The sequence below is a fragment of the Gadus macrocephalus genome, chromosome 22, assembly GCF_031168955.1.
Source record: "Gadus macrocephalus chromosome 22, ASM3116895v1".
NCBI classification, from domain to species: Eukaryota; Metazoa; Chordata; class Actinopteri; order Gadiformes; family Gadidae; genus Gadus; species Gadus macrocephalus.
In genome coordinates, this window is record NC_082403.1 from 5,385,253 (window position 1) to 5,406,115 (window position 20,863).

The window sequence follows — 20,863 nt, forward strand, 5'->3', positions numbered from 1 at the left end:
CGCTATCCATTTACACATTGTAGGCGGTGGTGGTTAGTGAGGTCCCCCCCTTTCTTTTGAGTGTTATTCTGTTTTGATATGCTCTGTAAGGTGACCTTGGGTGTCTTGAAAGGCGCCTCTAAATAAAATGTATTATTATTATTATTATTATTCCCATCAGGGCGAATGCGATCACCGCCAGTGTGATTGCACACCAAAAGCGCCACTCAACACGATGCGCTGAAACGAAAGCAATGCGGTGAATCGCACAATACATCCAAATGTGTGTTGCATGTGAAGCTAGCCGGACTAGCGGTAGCATGCGTCATGGTTCAAGGAACCTGCCGGGGGTCCCATGGCTAATTAGCCATTCATGTCCTGTCTGGCTATGGGAGGATGCTGGTGATGAGGAGCAACGGCTGGCTAGCATTAGCATGAGAGGCTGCTCCCAGGAGCTATCGATAGCCAATGGCCAACGTTGGACAGGTCCGAAAGTAGATAAAGAGAGGGAGGGGGGCTGGATTTGGAAGCGAGACACTGTGTCACCTTCTCTACTGTGTTTGAGGAGATTACGGTACAAAGCAGTGAACACCTATACGCAACGCTAGCATGGTCCTTTTGTCCAGTCACATGAAAGTCACACGAAAAGTTGTACCATAATCACGATAATCCTATTTTATTAGCTTTTCCTATTTTGCAACCATGGTTGTTCTATTTCATTCCTACTGACCGGTCATTCGGAATTCATAGAACCGTAGTTACATATGTAACCATCGTTTTTTATGACGGAAAGACCATACTCAAAAACGTTAAAAAAACAACTTGAATTTGCCTCGATTTTTGCCGTGAAGAATTCCCCAAACATGGATGTCTTCTGTCTATCCACAGTTTGGAGGGTCACACCAACGGGAAAGTGCAACAGTTGGAAATGGGTTTTCAGCACAATTAATACTCATTTTCTTTCTGGCTTGAGGATCCCACCTGTGGGTTCACCCTTAAACCCAGCGGTTGTCCTGTAGAGCCCTACAGCACCTCTCAGAGTGGTCTTCAGCCTTAGCTCATCCAGGTACAAGTCCCCACTGTGTGGTCGTACCGGCTACAGCTGATTGCTAATGCTATTGATGCTCTGTTATTATGTTCCTTAGCCATGCATCACGCTAAGTGCTGTATGTCATCAGAGACAAGGGTGGACACTGAGTGTTTGTGTGTGTGTGTGTGTGTGTGTGTGTGTGTGTGTGTGTGTGTGTGTGTGTGTGTGTGTGTGTGTGTGTGTGTGTGTGTGTGTGTGTGTGTGTGTGGGGGGGGGGGGGGGGGGGGGATAGGTGCCCGATAGGTGTTTGAGAGTGTGTGCGCGTTTCATCATCATAAGAGAAGGAGTGCTGGTTTGGTGAAGGGTGTGTGTGTGTGTATTTTTGAGAGTGTGTGTCCGTGTGTGTGTGTTCGTTTGCACATGCATCTGCGCACAAAGACGTGGAACCTACACTGAAGTAGCTGATAAATGTGGTACGGAATAAATAAACCAATAATAAATAAAATAAATAGACCAACACAATTTGCAGACTCGAATGCCGCAGATGTCAGCCCGTGATAACTGTGAGAACACATTCGATCACAGACTTTCATCACATTACAGGATGACAGGAACATTTTATCCTCCTCTTCCTCTGCCTCCTCTTTCTTTTATCCTCCGCCTTTTGGTCCCCCGGACACGTGCTCCCTCAATCACCATCATTCATCTCACACCAGTCCTTTTCACCCCCCCCCCCCCCTTCTCTCTCTCTCTCTCTCTCTCTCCCTCCCGCTCATCCTGTCATAACCCCGCCACCACACACGCAGACGCACACACCCCGGCTCGATCAGCTGCTGCCAGTCGCTCGAGCTCCTCTCCCCCCCCCAGTCCCCCGCTTCCCTCGCGCTCTCATCCTGCACCCCGTCTCTCTCTCTCTCTCTCGCTCGCTCGCTCGCTCGCTCTCGCTCGCGCGCGCGCGCGGCAACAACAGGCGGGAAAACCACTTCATTCCTCGCAGCATCAAAGGCTAACCCCGCATCGCTAAAGCTAACGCTCCTACGTGTTTGAATCGGCGACGGCGTGCGTGCGTGCGTGCGTGCGTGCGTGCGTGCGTGGCTCCTCCCCCCCACCCCCCCCCCCCCCGTGTTGCGGTTGTTGTCGTCGTTGGGTGCCTGCATGAGTGAAAGAGGTGTGAGCATGTGTGCCGACTTGAAAGGAAGAGTGAGGATGCGTGGTGGGCAGATGTAGTGAGTGTGTTGTTGTCGTGAGAGTCGTGTTGTACTTGCAGCGTTTCTCTGTGGACGACGGCCGGACCGGCTCGATCAGCCTGCTGCCGGGATGTCTTCTTCTGGGGGTTCAACGGACGGGAGCCAGAGAAACTCTCGTGAGTCCACATTTTTGTTTCTAGCATTTTTATTTTTTAGATGTTATTGTTCATTTTTTTGTTGCTGGATCGATGAAACTAATCCATATAAACCCTGGCCATATAGGATCGATACGGTTCATTATTTTGATTTGGGCATGCGTCGGGGGTTGATGTGTCACGGTTTATTTGAGATTCTATGATGATGTTGATAGCTTCGTCATGTGACACAATGCTGTAAAAACAATAGGCCTGCATCATGTATCAGGTATTAGACATGGGGCCTGACGAGGTGGAAATATCGTGCATGAGTTTGTTTAAACTTATGGTTATCTAGTTTGTGTCTAACCGTAAAATACATCCTGTTTGAAACTCGGTCGTGTTTGTGTGGGTATGTGTGTGTGTGTATGGGGCTGATGGTGGCGGTGGGAGAGGGGGGGGGGGGGGGGGGTGGAGGCACACAGTGGGAGTTGGAGTTCACAACAACAAGGTTATGTGGTGAGTTATTGTGTGTGGGTGCAAGCGAGGAAGGATGTTTTTGCAAGTTTTACACTGTGTACTGTTGTGCAACACACACACACACACACACACACACAGACCATGCACATGTGTGCGCACACAAGCACACCATGCACGTGTGTACGCATGCACACCCACACACCACCCACACACACACACACACACACACACACACACACACTCGAGATACAACTGTCCAGCCCCTGGAGATGTATAGTGTGACGACGTGGGTGATGGACTGTCATGACTCACTATGACGCTGGCAGCTCAGTGGAGAATACAGAGTTCCCACACGCAGGGCCGTGCACGTACACACACGCAGGGCCGTGCACGTACACACGCAGGGCCGTGCACGTACACACGCAAGCATAACACACCAACAAATACCCGTTTCATTTTTCTTTCAACTTCATATTGCTCTCTCTCTCTGTGTGTGTGTGTGTGTGTGTGTGTGTGTGTGTGTGTGTGTGTGTGTGTGTGTGTGTGTGTGTGTGTGTGTGTGTGTGTGTGTGTGTGTGTGTGTGTGTGTGTGTGTGTGTGTGTGTGTGTTCTATTTACGAAACATGATCTAGACTAGATTTTATTGCTTTCATTATTACCGCACACCATCCTCTCTCCTACCTCCATTCATACTCTCTTCTCTCCCTCCCTCCCTCCCTCCCTCCCTCCCTCCCCTATTTCCCTATTTATTTATTTTTAGCCAATCCCTCCATTTTTTATCATATGAGGAAAGTAATGGTACTTTCCCTACTTTCACACCACACACGCACGCACAAACGCACACACAAACGCACACACACACAAACACAGGGGGTGCTAGGTGCAGCATTATTTGTTAGTGTTACAACACATTAGCGTCTTGGTAAACGCAGTGCCACAACGAGGCCCCGGCGGCTACAATCGCTGATCCTCCAACCGTGACGTTACGTAACCCGTGCCACGACCAGAACAGCCCACAAAGGCCCGGCAAGGGGCCAATGTTTGTCTGGCAACAGCAACAGCTGTAAACAAACAGTGAGTGGATTAAAGCACATGAATGCAGAATGAATGGCGGAAGGAATACAAATGGGCTGTCGCAGAAGCGTATTCACCATCCCATTATTATGTGTTTTCAAATAACCGTTGTCTTTTTGAAAGACATTTCCTAAATAAATGGAAGCTATTATCGAATGCAAAGGGTCCAAAATCTCTCTCTCTCTCTCTCTCTCTCTCGCTCAAGCTCTGGATGTGTCCTCTATGAACTGAGGGGAAACAGCAGGCCCCTGACAGAGAGACGGGTGCACTTTCATGTCTTTACTCCACAACCTCTACTCTACAAACCTACACCTCTCTCTTTCACCCTCTCTCCTTTCTCCCACTCCTCCCCTAATCACTGCTCTCCTTTCCTCCCTCGTCTTCACCTCCCTCCTCTGGACCCTCTATCTTTATTCTCTTCTCTACCCAAATCTCTCTCCTCTCCGTTGAAGCCTCTTCTCTCATCTCCTCCACATCTCTCTCATCTCCTCCACATCTCTCTCCCCTACGTCGTCTCTCTTCTCCTCTCCTCCCTCTCCACTACTCTCCTCCCCTCTCCGTCCCTCCCCTTCTCTGACTTGCCATGAAACTTTAATTGCATGTAAATCAACCCACAGCATATGCGATCAGCCCTTTGTGCCGCTTTAATGACTTTCCTCTGGCCTGCACGAGTACGCTCCGCTCAGCGGGCGCCGGTACCGTCAGCGTCAGACAAACGTTAATCATCCCACATTGAAGCTCATGAATATCGCGTGGCTGCATGGCGGAGAAATTAAATACCAACTTTGACTCTGTCTCCAGCTTCCGTCCGATTTGTGTGACTTGAAAAACGGCGTCTTTGCGACGGTTTAGCGCCTTGCTGTATTCGTACTTTGGTTTTCGTTTTAAATTTCCAGAGAAAATGACTTTTTGTAAGATCCTGTACATTGTGGTTAAATGTGTATGTGTACATTTTTTTAGCCTTGTTGTAGCTGTATGTCTATTCTGTTTGAGTTCATTGAGAGTGAATTAACAAACAGTCAAAATCTCTGTCAGTTTAGAAACACTTAAATCTGACGACCAAAGAAAGCAACTTCCCGCATCCCAAGGTAATAACATCGGGATTGTTATCGGAATGAACTGATCGCGATGTTCCACAACAAAGCCAAAGCGTCTCTCTATTTGCCAAGCGCTGTGTTTAGTCCAGAAACCCTCTGTCATTGCTCCCCGGGAGCCTCCTGTACGCTGCGTGTCTTGTGGAAGCCGCACTCGTCTCTGTGGGCCTCTGTGCCCAACCTCACCGTCTCCACCACCGAGAAACAAGTGCGTTAATTAGTCAAATCAAAGGCTTGTAAACGCTATCTCCCCTGCATGTAAACAGTAGGGTGCTTACAGAGGAGGGCCCACAAAGCAAGACAGGGTTGCCTCCCCTTTGAAGCCATTCTTGGGATTAATTGCCTCCAATGGGGGCTTTTAATCAACAGATAAAAGGCCGGGGTCAAGACAAGGTCACGGCTTGATCTCTATAGGAACCAGCAGGGTTTTTTATTACTATTAAAGGCTGTATGGCAGATGTGGTCTTCCTTACGGGCTTGGACATAAAAAAAAGCAATCGGATGTGGACCTCCAGGGAATAGATGTGGGTTTTGTTCTGCTGAAGATATGTAGCATCCGGGGTTATAGGCGTATCATTTCTATGGGAGCGCACAAGAGAAGTCATTTTTGCGCACAAAAAAATGCATATGGCCATGCACACCGCTTAGTAACACACGGCATTGTAACAATAAGTATCGACGATAGCAGAAGAGCGGTTGATTTCGAACTCTGTGTTTCTCTTAATCGCTCTCGGGGTCTCGACACATGTGTTTGGCCGGGCTCCGTCCGTCTTAAGACAGGCTCATTATCGGCCCGGTTTTAAGGTGTGCGATACCTGGTTCCCCTCTGCATCGTCCCTGTTTTCATTACATCCCATAATGCACCAGGTGTCAGGTCACAGATGGCTGCAAGCTACATGGGCCCAGCCACACACTATGAATCATGGTCACGACCAGGGAAGAGGAGGAGGCGAAGAGGAGGAGGCGAAGAAGAGGAGGAGGAAGGAGGGGCAGGTGTTGAGTAAGGAAGGATCTAGAAAGAAAGGAAAGAGTTATTCTGTGCAAGGCATAGCGAGATCCACAGCGATGCTTGCTGAGTAGTGATGGAGGCAGAGAGGGGAGGGAGTCTGCGCCATGATCAAGAGAGAGAGAGGGACAGAGATGGAGAGACACGGATCGTGAGGAGGAAAGAAAAATATTTGGAAATGGATGATGAAGGGAAAGAAATAACGACTGGGGGGCAGGCATGCGCGAGGGAGCAAGGGGGGGAGGGGGGAGACTAGACATTGAATCAGAGTTGGAGAGAGAGACAGAGGGAGAGACGGTGTGAGCGAGGGAGAGAGCCAATAAGCCGATAGCCCTCAAGTGAGAGAGAGAGCCATAGAGATAGACTCAGAAACCAGATGCTGTAATCTAGATCTCAGGGGGTTATGGTGACAGCAGTATTAGAGTCTGGGGATGGTAGCGGGCCTGAATGACATCTAATAAAATCTTAAGTTATCTGTTGCTATTCCTCTTAACCATTTAAAAAAAATACTCAAACACCTCAGAATTGACAGTTGTGCTTTCACTAACAAACCTTTCAGTGTTTTTATGCGTCATCTGTCTTGCTTGGTCTTACCTGTAGTTTGATATTTCATTTTTTGTCTTTCGTCAAATTTTGTGCAATGTCTACGTGCTTGGTTTCTAAGTTTCGTCATGTTTTTTTGTGCAATATCTATAAGTCTGTATGTCAGGGCTCCCCTGAAAAAGAGGCTTACGGTCTCAATGGGACTCACCTGGTTGAATAAAGGTTCAATATTATTTTTTTGAATAATCTATGGGAACAGAGTAACCGAGCAGGGGCAGAGATTCACCTGATTCCAGCCAAATTAACCTCACTGCGAGTATGGATGGTTCTATTAACTTGAGCACGTGACAAACTTTTGTGAAACTGAAACAGTGAAACAGTCGTTTCCCTGTTTGCTAAGCAACAAGAATATGTCTGTGCCATATTTTAAGTAAAACTTCCCTGGATCTGTCAACAAACTGATTATTCATCAATGAGAAAAAGGGACAATTAAGAGGCACGTCCTACTGGGTTGAGGCCTTTTCATATACAACCAGTATGGCTGTCATGATGTGTCAGACGTTTCGCTGCTATGATTTGCTCTAGCTCTGTCCAATGGCGTCCAGAGGCATTTTGGTCGGCCCTCGGACATTGTAAATGGACAGAGGTTCTAGACTAATACGCATTTGTGAGATGGTTTGTTGATGTCAGGCTTTGAATACACAGGTTTCTGAGGGCATTTCTTTGCATTTCTTAGCATTTTAAATGGTGAGTTTATAACAGCACAAAATGTTAAAGTTACATATGTAGTCAAGTTGGCTAACCCACTTTTAACAGTTCCCTCGCACAATAAGCCTACTCCTGTCTCTCAATGAACCAATGTATTGCATCATTGTGCAGTCTAATCACTTTCCTCTCTAATCTGAGGTAGGCACTTAAGAGGCTCTGTCTTCCTGTAATCCAGAATAAATTCAAAGAAACATCATTCAGGAGCGTACTTTAAATCAATACAGTATTGTGGTTCAGTGGCTTCAACCTTGGCAGTATTTCGTGGCATGCTGTCATTGATTTCCCCACACGAAGATAAACCCCAGCTTCACTGAACTACATTCTACCATCTCCACTGCGGAGAGATGGTAGTTGTTGCTGAATGCAGCGCCAGCCGATTAAACAATTAACGCTACGAGTTCTGCTAGCTAGTGTTCTGGGATCACTTGTGCAGAATGCTGTTTTGATTCTCTTCCAGAGCGGGCTGCATGCGACCCTCTGTACTGCAACATGGTTCCAATCATTCGCTGTAGCTCCAACGATAGTAGAGGCTGGTTGTGTGTAAATCAGTCTGACGTGTGCATATACGCAGAGGGGCGAAAGGAGGCAGATGAGGATAACCAACAGTGAGTGTTGTCTGGATAGTACACACGGCCCCATGGCAGTTGGTTTGTTTCAGGGGGGTTTGCTTCGGGTCGAGTAGAGACGTAGGAGTGGGATTTATGTTGACGGATGACGCACTCAAATGCACCTACTCACGTAAACAAAATGGCACGTGTGCACACGTACGCACACTCGCGCATACGAACGAATGCTCCAGACTCAGATGGGACTCGCTCGCACACGAGGAAAACAACACAACGTAGAAATGTAGAACACAGACACGGATGCATAATGCAAGGCAGACACGAGCTGCATGTCTGGACCGGTTACATAAGTGCGTGATCACTGTTAGTCAGCAGCATTATCAAAGGGGAATGAAAACTACCGATTTTTTGGGGAAAAACATAATGAAGAATTTATCAGGCTGGTCTGGGCTCATAGGTTTTAAGATTGTCTTCTGCTCCTTGTATCCTCTCTTCCTCTCTCTCCAACCCTTTCAGTACCCCTCCCTCAGTGGATGGGGAAGATAGGAAGGAATAGAGACAAGCAATGGCAGAGCGAAAACTGTGCCAGGGAGTTGTTCTAATTAGGTTTGCGGCCCTTCACACAGTGTTTACACAATCTGTGTGCGTGTGCGTGTGTGTGTGTGTGTGTGTGTGTGTTTGTGTGATGGAGGCGAATACAAGATAAGCTATGACGGATAACTTGTTTGTGCGTGTATACATATGCATGATTGTATGCATGCAGGCAAATGTTACAATGTGTGTTTAAGTGACAGGTTTATTTGTTTGGAATGTGTGTGTGTGTAAGCCAGGGGGTTATTCTGTGTAATCTTTGGAGTGTGTGCGTGTGCTTGTGTTTAATTAAGGGAGTATTACGTGTAATCTTTGGAATGTGTGTGTGTGTGGGTGTGTGTTTAATTAAGGGATGCGTTGTGTGCAACGTCGGAATGTGCGTGTGACGTGTGTGCATAAGCAATTGGTTATTTCTGTGTAATGTCTTCAGTGTGTGTGTGTGTTAGTGATGGGTCATATTCTAATACACTACTACATCACTGTCCACACTTTTCCTGTCTCCGTTCCAAATCACTGTCCACTCCCTCCCCAACACACTGGTGGCTGCCTCCTATAAACATTGACACTGCTGTAGCCCAGTACACCGCCCAGCCCCCTTATAGCTCGCTCTAAGTGCGTATAGGCTAACCATTGCTCTCTGTGTTGTAGAGCTGTAGCGATGCGTCAAAAATTCGTCGACGCCAAATTTCTCCGTCGACGATTTTCGACGGAGAAATGGACGAAAGTCACAATAAAAGAAAATGTCCGCGCACGAAATCATCAAAGGTATGGAAATACTTCAAGTTAAGTCCTAAACGGAAAGGTGTTGTGATTTGCACTCTTTGCCAAATGGAGTTGGCATATCACAAGAGCACGACAGCAATGTTGGAGCATCTCAAACGAGAAAGTATCTCGTGCGCATGAGAAAGTATCTCGTGCGCACGAGAAAGTGTGTGTGTGTGTGTGTGTGTGTGTGTGTGTGTGTGTGTGTGTGTGTGTGTGTGTGTGTGTGTGTGTGTGTGTGTGTGTGTGTGTGTGTGTGTGTGTGTGTGTGTGTGTGTGTGTGTGTGTGTGTGTGTCGTCAGCGAGTAGGTGGACGAGCGAGGAGAGCGAGCGATAGCGTGCGTGTCAGTCTAGTGAAGTCATGAACGAGTCCGGTTGTGTGAAAGAATAAAATACCCAGCCTGTCAAGAATCGGTGGCCGCTTCATTCCATCATATTCCGACCTATAAGCAGACTCACTGTCGGTCAAAGTGAAGGGTCATGCCCCCGAGAGCGCATCGGACCTGGAGGGAACGTATCACCTGTGCTCCTCGGTCTGGGAGCCGACAGCAGGAAAGATGTAACTCGTAGTTGGAGGCGGATCGCGCAAGAGAGTATGCGCACAAACATTTTTTTCATGTCCCTTTACGGGTTCCGTATTAAATAAAGTATATTATTAAGATTTTTTTGGTATTTATTTGAGATAGGCCTACATTATGGTTTTTATTAATCGAGCAACAGAAAAAAAAAAAAAAAAACGTCCAATTGGTCATTAGATTAGTCGACTAATCGATAAAATAATCGCCCGATTAATCGTTTGATAAATAATCGTTTACCCCCAGCCTTACTGTGTTGTTTATCTTTCCTCTCTCTTTGTTCCGTCAACCATATTTGTGTCAGGATACGGTAAATAATTACATTACATTTCATCCTCCCTAATTGAAAGGCTTCTTGAAGGGTTCAGATATAATTGGCCAAGGGCAATGGAAGGAGTATTAAGTTGATACAGCATTAGGTTTTATTATAATAATATTTATTTATAACGCAGTTTACACCAACTCAATGACCTCAAAGTGCTATAATGCACATTAAAAGATAAAAACATAATACTAACTAGATTAAAAAGAAAAATAATAGAGAAAAAGTAATCATTTAAAATAGCAGTCAAGCCAAAGGCTTTTCTAAAAAGATGGGTTTTAGTACCTTTTTAAAATAATCCACATGGTCAGGGAGAGCATTCCACAGACTGGGTGCAGCTGAGCAGAAGGCGCCATCGCCCATAATTCAGAGCCTTGTTCTCGGAAGCTGGAGGAGGCTGTGGCCTGTCCAGAGCGGAGATGGCGTGAGGAGGAATGGGGGGTGGTGAGTTCTTTGAGGTATAGGGGGGCAGTGCAATGGAGGCACTAGTGGGACAGGAGGGAGATCTTGAATTAGATCCTGTCATTGTGGCCATGTGGGGCAGTGCTCAGCGGCTGGGCCACCACAATAGTTCAATCTATGAAAACAATCTCGGAAACGGTGGCCCCTTCAGGAAGCCTGCTTGAAAACAGGACATGTGCTCAATGTTTCTATTCACAGTGTTTCCCCCGGAAACAAAACGAAACGATTTTTTTTATTTTTTTTTATGCAGCATCAATGCTAAGCAACCACCGCTGGTATGAAGTGTCCCAGCTAACGCTTACCATTGCTATATATCAAGCATTAATGCTAACCATTGCTATAATGACGCAATGCCAACCAGTGTGCGACGGTGGCAACAGCGCTGATAGTGTTTGCAGAATGTGTTTTTTGTCTCGTTTTTGTCTATGTGCCATATTCAACCGCCCGTTTTAAAGTCAGTTCCGGGGGAGAAGGAACCGAGGAGAAAGAAGCTCCCTGGGGAGAAAGAGGAGCACCAAGACAAAGAGACCCCCCCCCACCCAGCCCCCGACCCCCCACGGACCACACAGCTCCCGTGTGATTCACCCATTTTTGAAAATGGAGATGGTGCTCTTAACGAACCAGAGATGCATATTTCCTGGAACCGTTTTCCTGTCTGTGCCTTTGTCTCCACCAAGTACTGTTAACACCCACAGGGATGGGGGCGGGGGGGCGGGGGGGGTTGATAAAGAACCAGAGATACCTGCCTGTGTCCCCTCCACGTTCTGTTACACTCTCAGGGCGGTGGGGGGGGGGGGGGGGGTCAGGTCAGGGCCGGTCTGTGGGCTGGCGCCTGATCGTGAATCATGGGGAGAGGCATGAGATGGGGAGAATAGAGGAAAGCCTGAGAGAGGGGGGAAATTACAGCTGAGTGGTGCGTGGAGGTAAGGTGTGGTGTCATGCAGAGTTTAGGCCTGCGAAGACAGGCATGTCTCGCTGAGCGCTCCGGGTGTGGCAGTCAGTGTCCTTTGGGGAGGGAACGCACGACAATGGAAGTCCCCGTTGAGTTTCCAGTCGGAAGCAACCCGATTCGAATGTCTTAGTGTTAGTTTGTGCGACTGTCCGTGCCTCTGTGGTGGTTTGTGTTTCTCTCGCTCTAACCATTTCCTCTCCTCTCACGATCAAACCGGTTTCCATCTCTCCCTCCCTCCCTCCCTCCCTCCCTCCCTCCCTCCCTCCCTCCCTATGATCAGGTAACTGATTCTGTATAAAACAGGGGTCTCAAACTCGCGGCCCGGGGGCCAATTGAGGCCCGCAGGATGATATTTTGTGGCCCCCTACTTGACATTAAAGTTTACGCACACTATTTTATCACTTGTGATAGGGTAACCAGATGTCCCGGTTTTGCCGGGACAGTCCCAATTTTGAGTTGCGTGTCCCGACAAAAGCCAAAGGATGCTAATATGTCCCGGTTTCCACCAACCACTATGAAATGTCCCCTGTTGTCAGCGATTACATAGCCAACGTGATCTTATTATAGACCGATCATTAACTTAGATTGGGTCAGTTGTGCTCTTTTTTTCCATGCAATATTTGATGCAGCCCAGCCTGACCCAGGCTCTACCTTCGGCGGCACCCAGGTAAGGTACGTTTGAGACCCCTGGTATAGAATCAGCTAACTGATCATTGTTGAAATGCGGTTGGGCTTAAATCGTCCGTCCGAGTGTGAACATGAGGACCGGCGAGGACGTGGACGACCTTGTCATGGGCATGGCCTCGCAGATCTCAGAGAGGACCGACAATGTGGTCGTGGAAGACCTGAGAGGTTCATGATCATACACTTTACGTGTTTACCCAGCCAACCTCTAACATGGGACAGCACCAGCACTAACACCTGTGTCTCATCTCTATCTCACAACTCTAATTGCCTTAAAAGGAATGGACACAAAAGATGAATCAGCAGCAGACTGCAGATTTGAACCAGATTTCCAGGTATCTGTTCAGTCTATTTGTGTGTGTGTGACATCATCCAGACCATGAATGAAGCCTCACAGAAGGGGGCAGGTCTCGGGGTGTCCATCCTACATCCACTTCAATATGGTAAACGGCAGAGTAAGCTTGAATGATTGACCCATGGGAGCATGTCAGACTGGTCATCCGTCATGCACTGGCTGAGAGGATTCAAACAGGCACCAATACACGTATGCAACCATATGCTGCCATAGAATATTTATGCCCAGGAAGAAGCAGCACAGTCGTGGTTGTGGAAGAGAGGAATCCAGATAGTCTACTTTGCAGTATTGCAAGGGTACTTATAATAATTAGAATAAAAATTCAAAAACGAGCTAGCTATCATTTTCTTTTCACCCTGAGCAAGTTTCAATTCTGAAAGCTTCTAGACTTCTGTTTTGTGAACAGCCCCACTCGCGCTGCTGACAACTGTGTTGGGACGGCGGGAAAAACTTGTTGCTGAGCGCATTTTCATACTTTCTGTGTAGTCGCTGGGATGGTATGTTTTCAGATGTTGAAATAAATTAGTTGTGTTTCCCAATCGTGCTGGCAACGACCGTTTACAGACGGTCTTATCCTGTGCTTCATCAGTTTTGAGATAGCCAAACCACTTCCAAATAATGGACGTCTTGTAACCTTTTTTATCGATTACTTCACCCTCCATTCCACTCATTTTTATTCTGTCGCAAAACGCTCCTCTCCTCTCGTCTTTCCTTACCGCGGTGCTGGAACGGAAGCTCAAACACGCACCAGGAAATGGGTGTGTACTTAGACATTAACCGCAAAACTGCGATCTGACTATTGTGTTTATTTCTGCTGTGTGATTGGCTGTTAGGTAAATCCATATCAGAACTGTTTTTATTTATTTATTTGTAAAAAAAATTAATATATATCGAGCATTTATGTGTAATGCTTATCGTCGTAATCGAGTTTCATCGCGATTAATAATAGTGATCGAGTTATCGCCCGGCCCTAACTTGACCCAACCAGTGCAATATGTACACATTGTGTATATCAGCATGTATTTTGTATATGTCCATATTCATATACATAGAAGGTGGAAGTTGTGAATCGATTCAGAACCATAGAAGATAAGATTTGTGATTCTTATGTGAATCGATTTTCTTCTCTTCCGGCCCCTAGCACACACACATGTACACACACAAACACACAAAACAAATATTCCGGCACCACCGGAAAAAGGAAAGGAATAAAACCGTCACCCGCCTTTAATTACTGGATAAATACCACTTCCTTCAAGGCAGGCAATTAACCTGCTGCCCAACCCTGGTTATCTCCCTTCAACCCCCTCACAATTCCTCCCACCCTCATTCGTCCATCTCTATTAGCGCTTTACGTGGCTCAGGGTGAGGTAGGCATCTATAATAGTCTCCTCAGGCAAGGTGGAGGTGTTTGAGGGGTAGTGGATCATCTTACATCTCTCTCCGTGGTGGGGTTTTATGTGTGTGTGCCGCAGACTCTTGTCAAGGTAATGAAGTCATGAGTTGAATTACTTAGCGGTTCCGGCGGAGCTGATTTACTCTGCTGTGCCTGGCGTAGGTTCTCAGTCAGGCGTATTTTATCTCCCTGAAAATTAAAAATGTTGTTATTCTTCCCGACATATTCAATGACTCCATTCCCGATTGGCAAATGAGGCCGGGTGGGAAACGTACATTTTCATTTGCTAAAGAATCTGTTTTGTTATTTGGGAATGTAGTTGATTACCAAATCATTCGCCAATTCGTTAATCTTATTTGTATTACGATTGGTCTTTACCGAGAGCAGTGTTGTGTAGTTAAGAAGTTTATATATTCTGGCCTCAGCTATGCATCCAGTCTACATTTTGTAGTCGTCTACCTACAGTAGGTGTGTTCTGTAGGCTCTGTTTCAATTACCTTTCTTAGCTGTGTGTGTGTGTGTGTGTGTGTGTGTGTGCTAGTCAATGTGTATGTGTGTTCACTTCAGCAACGTGTGTGTGTGTGTGTGTGTGTGTGTGTGTGTGTGTGTGTGTGTGTGTGTGTGTGTGTGTGTGTGTGTGTGTGTGTGTGTTAAATCTGTTGTATGTCAGCATGATTACATGTCTGCACCACGACCCGGTATTAAAGGCCAGAGGGAAATATGCAGCATCAGCGAACATCAAGCAGCAAGCAGGAAAACATACACTTAAAGAGCCATTGCCTCTAACGCTAGTAGGATCACCTCTGGCATACGCTGCCCTCCATATATTTAAAGTCAAAGCTCTTTCACTTGACATGTTTTGATATTTAAGATAACATTAAGTCATGATGAAAATATACCAGCACCTTCTTCTGTGTGTTTGTCTGGCTTGCTGTCTGTGTGAACGAGTGTGCATTAAGGAAATAATAATAACTGATCTCAGAGATCTTGTCCAGTAAAAACTAAAAGAATAGTACTGGCTCATGTAATTCGACTGTGGGTGTGTGCGTGCGTGCAGCCGTGTGTGTGCTTGAACGAGTGTGCATTTATGTAAATGACAAATTCTGGGTCAAGGACCCAATGAAAACGAAACAAATAGTCCTGTCTCAAGTAAAGTGCGTGTGTGTGTGCGTGTGTGCGCGCGCGTGTTTTGTGATCCCATTGAGACTAATGGAGCCTTTGCTGACCCGGTACCAAGCAGGGGGTCGATCCGGTTCCGAGTGTTACAACAATCCACCTAACTGAGGGGTTTCATTAAGAGCTGATGTTCCTTCAAGGTCTCACACTTGACCTCCCCGACCCCCCTGTGGTCTTATATCAACCGTGTTGTCCTTTTCAAAATAAAGGTAGGCGCTACTATCACATACGGCGAGATCTTGAAAACCATTACCCACAGGTGGTATCATAGTAGCTTAATCTGTAACCCATTGGTCGGTTTGGAAAGGGTAATGCATTGTAAAATATACAACTGGCTTTTATCAGCTCGGCAAAGGCTAATTATTTTTAACATTGTCCATGGTCCATGTCAGGCCAAACAAAGGTATATTTTAATATCCGACCAATGGTCATTTCTAGGGCTGCCCCCCAATAGTCGACCAAACGTTAGTCGATGAGAAGAGTCTCTTTTTGAGTACATACCACATTTCTCAGTGGCTGGAACTCAAACCATAATATAAGGGAAATGGGGCTTCCTGTTGTGCAGGCTTTTGTATACGCCCAGTGTTTCCGTTAGGATGGAGTTGAAGCAGAGGAGGTGTAATTTTTTTTCTCTGCTCGCAAATCTTTTTGTGTGCTCGCAAAGCGCACCCTGCCGGGAGGTTTCTATGTGTCTGCCGGCAACAGAAGGGTGTACATATAGTACATTTGTGCACAGTAATGAGCAGGGAAAATATGGAGAGATTGAACATATTACAAGTATAATCTTTAAAACCATTATTTACATTTATTTAACAAAAAATATATTATAGCAACAACCACCCTATACAGTAAAATCACATAACACAAATGCTACAACAATCGAAAAGGTCTGTGCCTCAAACCAATGCATCTTCCCACTTCCTCCCCTCTCCCCATCACAAAGGTTGTAGTAGGACTATAAAGAAGCCATGCATATTGAACAAGTTTTGGGGCTCTAGAGTCAATAAGGGCGATGCTATTGAAATTGTTGCTAAATAAAAAATCCTCAAAAATAAGAAGAGATATATTTTTCAAACCTAGAGGTTGTAGTAGGACCATAAAGAGGCCATGCTTCTATGGAACGAGTTTTGGGGCTCTAGAAATAATAATGGCGACGCTATTGAAATTGTACCATCATGGTCGTTTTCAGTTTTGCACTTTGCAGACGGTCCCTAAGCTCGGGCTGAAAGCCGACAGCTCATAGAAGCCAATGCAATTCACCGTTCGCTAAAGACGGCTTGTTTGGATGAAAAAAAAATTGTAGCTACTATCCAATACACATTCCGTGTATTGGATGCGTTTTATTAAAACACATCCAATACCACGTAATGCCCAGCTGGCGCAATTTTGCAACCAGAAACAGTGGTTACCGCCGATAAATTACTTTATTATTTTTATTTTTATTTATTAGACCCTGTCTAGACATAACGAACATCCCTGACCATTAGGGCTGGGGGTAAACGATTATTTATTAAACGATTAATCGGGCGATTATTTCATTGATTAGTCGACTAATCTAATGACTAATTGGATGGTTATCTATTTCTGTTGCTCGATTAATAAAAACCATAATGTATCTCAAATAAATACCAAAAAATTCTTAATAATATACTTTACTTAACAACAGTTTTGCACAGCAAAAAACCTTCTGCTTTACACAAAATAAAATAAATAAAATAGTTTCACTGTTATACAAAATGAAAGGCCAGCCGTGCTCAAATCTGCCAGTGTGAGTGTGGCCAGTCTGGCCAGGCCAGGCCAATTTGGCCACTTGGGAGAGGTGTGCTGCTACGGTACGGGCCGCTACGGTACAGATGCTAATGAGCCGACACGCGCAGTCGCGCACACGCACGGCTACGCAACCTGAGCTGGATGACGTATAGTCCATGCGACGACCACGGACATAATAAAGGCGACGAGCCTTCTTTCCCATTAAACGGTAAACATATATCCAAATTAGAGCCCGACCGATATAGGATTTTTAAGGCCGATACCGATACGAATATTTTGTGATTAAAAAATCCGATATGCCGATATATCGGCCGATATATATAAAAAAAAAAAATCCAGAAACGCGCAACAAAACAAACAGATTTCCCTAACATTGGTTATTTGTAGTTATCCTTTAAATCCTTTTCACTCTCAACTAACACGTAACAACAGCAAAACTGGACATGGTAGTCATGAATTAAGTCATGCTTATCGACTTTAGAGAATTGATGGGGATGTTCTTTTAATTGTTATTCAAGCAATGTATGTCTTGTGACAGTTGCCAACTTACCATGAACACACTTGCACACATGAGCTGTGTTGGAAATCATTCCCTATTCATTCCCTCACTATTCCCTATATAGTGTTTATGATATAGTGCACTATATAGGGAACGAACAAACGAGAATTCGGACACTACGCTGAACATTTCTAAGCGTCATTTGCGTCAGTAAATGCGCCGGGTATTTGTGCGACGCAGACAGATGCTCCCACATCATGTAAACAAACCGGTCAATCCCGAGGAAAGCTGGAGCTTGTATTGATGTTGAATGCAACATTTCCTTGATCAAGTTTTTTTTATTAATTTTGAATATTACATTTTCTATGTTAACTCCAAATTAAATTGTTGACATCTCTAAACGAAAGCCGGAGACTCCATTAAATGTATTAGTTTTCGCAGTTATTCAGCTTCTTCTTCTTCTCCTCCGGAAGAACACTACCGCATTGCATTGTGGTATACGGAGTAACAAGTAAGGAACATCGTATGTACACTCAAATTTTAGTGCATGAAATTAACCACTGAGAATTCGAACACCACTGCAAAATGGCGAGCCCCCTATATAGTGCACTATATCCGTGATAGGGAATGATTTCGAACACAGCTATGAACACCGATGATCTCCGTCGATCTCCGTCATTCACTCTGCCTGAATCAGCGGGTTTGGGGCGTTAGAGCGCCCTCTGGTGGACTTTTTTTTTTTTTTTTTAATATTCATTTATCGGCCATTATAATGCCGATACCGAATAGTTTGAAAAATGCCTAATATCGGCCGATAATATCGGCCTGCCGATATATCGGTCGGGCTCTAATCCAAATAAGCAACAGACTCAGCAAAGTGCGAACTGTGTTCTCTGTGTTGTTGTCCATTGTCCACGAAAATCGTCGACAGAGAAATTTGACGTCGACGCGTCGCTACAGCTCGACTGACCATAGTTAATTGCGTTTGTAGTCTACAATTAGACGTGAACTCATTATTGAATGCGGGTGTCTTCATTCATAAAAAAATGTCTGCAATAATACAAATTAATACTAAAGAGGTCAGAGACTCCGTGCCAGGGGTGGACTGGGACAAAAATTCAGCCCTGGCATTTTCTGTCCAGACCAGCCCACTACATTATAAGCACTAGGGGTGGGACGAGACAAACAGGAAGAACCCTGTATGTACTTGATTAAAACAATTTAATCAAATACATACATCCAAATAATAGTACAGCACTGTAAATAGCAGTTGTTGCTTTTTTTTTCTCAAGTTTGTGTCTCTTGTGCTGCTGACAACCCGAACAGGAAATTAACAGATCTCCTGTGGTCGCTGCATCTCCACCCCCAATATCTACAAAACCCCTAGATAAATATCTCACTTGATCCAACCCTAAATTCTCTCTTGCAGTTTTTAGCCTGTGACTGTGAAAATATTTTGGTGTAAGCCCAGCATTAGTTAAAACCAGACTTATAATATAACAATAATCACAAAATATCCTGACAAATAATCGAAATAGAAACATATTACAGACAGTAGCAGCATTAGAGCTGAAACCCTTTTTTTTTTAACGGTGACTCAGTCATTATGAAACCACAAATTTCGCATTTCGCCGGGACAACGCGAAGCATGTGTTCAAAACGCTACCGTGAACCTGTGGATATAAAGGTTTTGACTGTGGGAGGTTCGGTGTGGGAGAAATATCCCCAAACGCGTTTTCAGAACATTCCTTTGGCCAATTAGGAGATATACAATTTCCTCGTTTACTGCGCCCCCGAATGGCGTAATTTTCCAAAGAGAATTTTCCTAGGTGCGAAATATTCCGAATTTTTTAGTGAACGCCATTTAGGGTAACGCCGACATGTGTGTAAAATGAACTCGATCCAATGTCTAATTTTGGATATAAATTTAATTAAATAATTCTAATTTTTTCAAGCGCAATATTATCTGCGAAACCAAATCAAAGTTCTACTCCATCAATACAGAGTGCAAATAGTGCAAACAGAGTCTGACCAAGTATGTCACTGACATCTTGGTATTGTCCGTGTCTTATCAGTCACTCTACTGCCATTCATCATTTCCGCTGGGTACCCAAAATGTTGCCAAACAAATGATTTAAAAAGTATTTTCCGACGTCATTCTGGCTGCCTATGGCTGCTTCCCCTGCTTCCCCTCCTTCTCCTCCTCTTCTTCTTTTCCTTCTCCTTCGTTAGGTTCTGGCAGTCTAGACGTAGCAAAGGCGCATTACTGCCCCTACAGGCCACAAATAGAAGTTTGGATAGCTCACAAATCTCGCGAGACAGATCTTTAACGCGACGGGTAATATCGTCAAGTTTAATCTCACGAGATCTCGTCACACCCCTAGTGCACAGGTATGTATACATGTGCACATACAATATGAGAATGCATATCTATTCAAGACAAAACAAGTTGCATAATAAACTCACAAAATCAAGACGACTCTCTCTCTCTCTCGCTTCCCCCTCTCTCTCTCATAAGTAACACAGCTAAAACTGATACTGATGGTAACCAGATAACTAGGGCGGGTGCTCATTCACCAACAGTATTACATTATCAGAGTTGACATCTGCTTGCTCTCTCTCTCTCTCTCTCTCTCTCTCTCTCTCTCTCTCTCTCTCTCTCTCTCTCTCTCTCTCTCTCTCTCTCTCTCTCTCTCTCTCTCTCTCTCTCTCTCTCTCTCTCTCTCTCTCTCTCTCTCTCTCTCTCTCTCTCTCTCTCTCTCTCTCTCTCTCTCTCTCTCTCTCTCTGTCCCTCCAGAAAAATGCGGCTTTTTTTGTGATTGTTGCAGCCAAAAATCATTGATTATGCGGCACGTTTTCTTAAAAAATGCTCCATATTTATGCAATTATATGCAATTAAATTACGGGAACTTGCAAAAATTGCGTGGACCTTCCTGCGTCTCCCCAACCTGCATAGTCCATTTCAGCACCATGTCAGTGGACAGTTACAATCCTACAAAAGTCGTGAGTGCAGTGAGCGCGCGTTCATGTTAAGAGGAGTTTCGGGAAACTAATGATTGTGCGAGCGAAGATCCATCGTTATCGGGAAACGAGGCCCTGGACTACAAACCTACCGGTTGCCAGTGTTTCCTGCGGACATGGGAAAGCTCCCCATGTGGAAGCCCATTTCCTGATCATAGGAAAGTCGGGATTAGAGGAATGCTGAGTCGGGTTAAATGTTGGATTTCATGCAGGCTGACACGAAGGCTAATTTCAACATTTAATGACAGGATTTTGGTCATTTGGACCAAGTCATTAAAGCCCAAAAACAGCTTGTCGCTCTAATGAATTTGACTTCTAGCTGAAAGCCCCTTCCCCAACTAATCCACCCCCTCCCACACTCCCCCCAGTTCTCTTCATCATCCTCATCCTCCTTCTCTAGACAACCATGTCCCTCTAAGCATATTAGCGTCAAAGGC

At 45.3% G+C, this 20,863-nt stretch overlaps 1 protein-coding gene across 3 annotated transcripts in view; it reads left to right on the forward strand.

Annotated features, from left to right (window-relative positions):
- The first annotated feature begins 2,102 nt into the window (after positions 1-2,102).
- The window catches only part of dtnbp1b (dystrobrevin binding protein 1b), a 46,776-nt gene continuing 28,015 nt past the window's right edge, over positions 2,103-20,863 (forward strand). For 2 of the 3 annotated variants that reach the window (XM_060043228.1, XM_060043227.1), the window contains exon 1: positions 2,104-2,372. In XM_060043228.1, coding sequence (XP_059899211.1) covers positions 2,327-2,372 — 46 coding nt within the window. In that variant the 5' untranslated portion in view covers positions 2,104-2,326. Of the gene's footprint in view, positions 2,373-20,863 lie in introns of all 3 variants that reach the window. The other variant, XM_060043229.1, reaches the window with a different exon arrangement.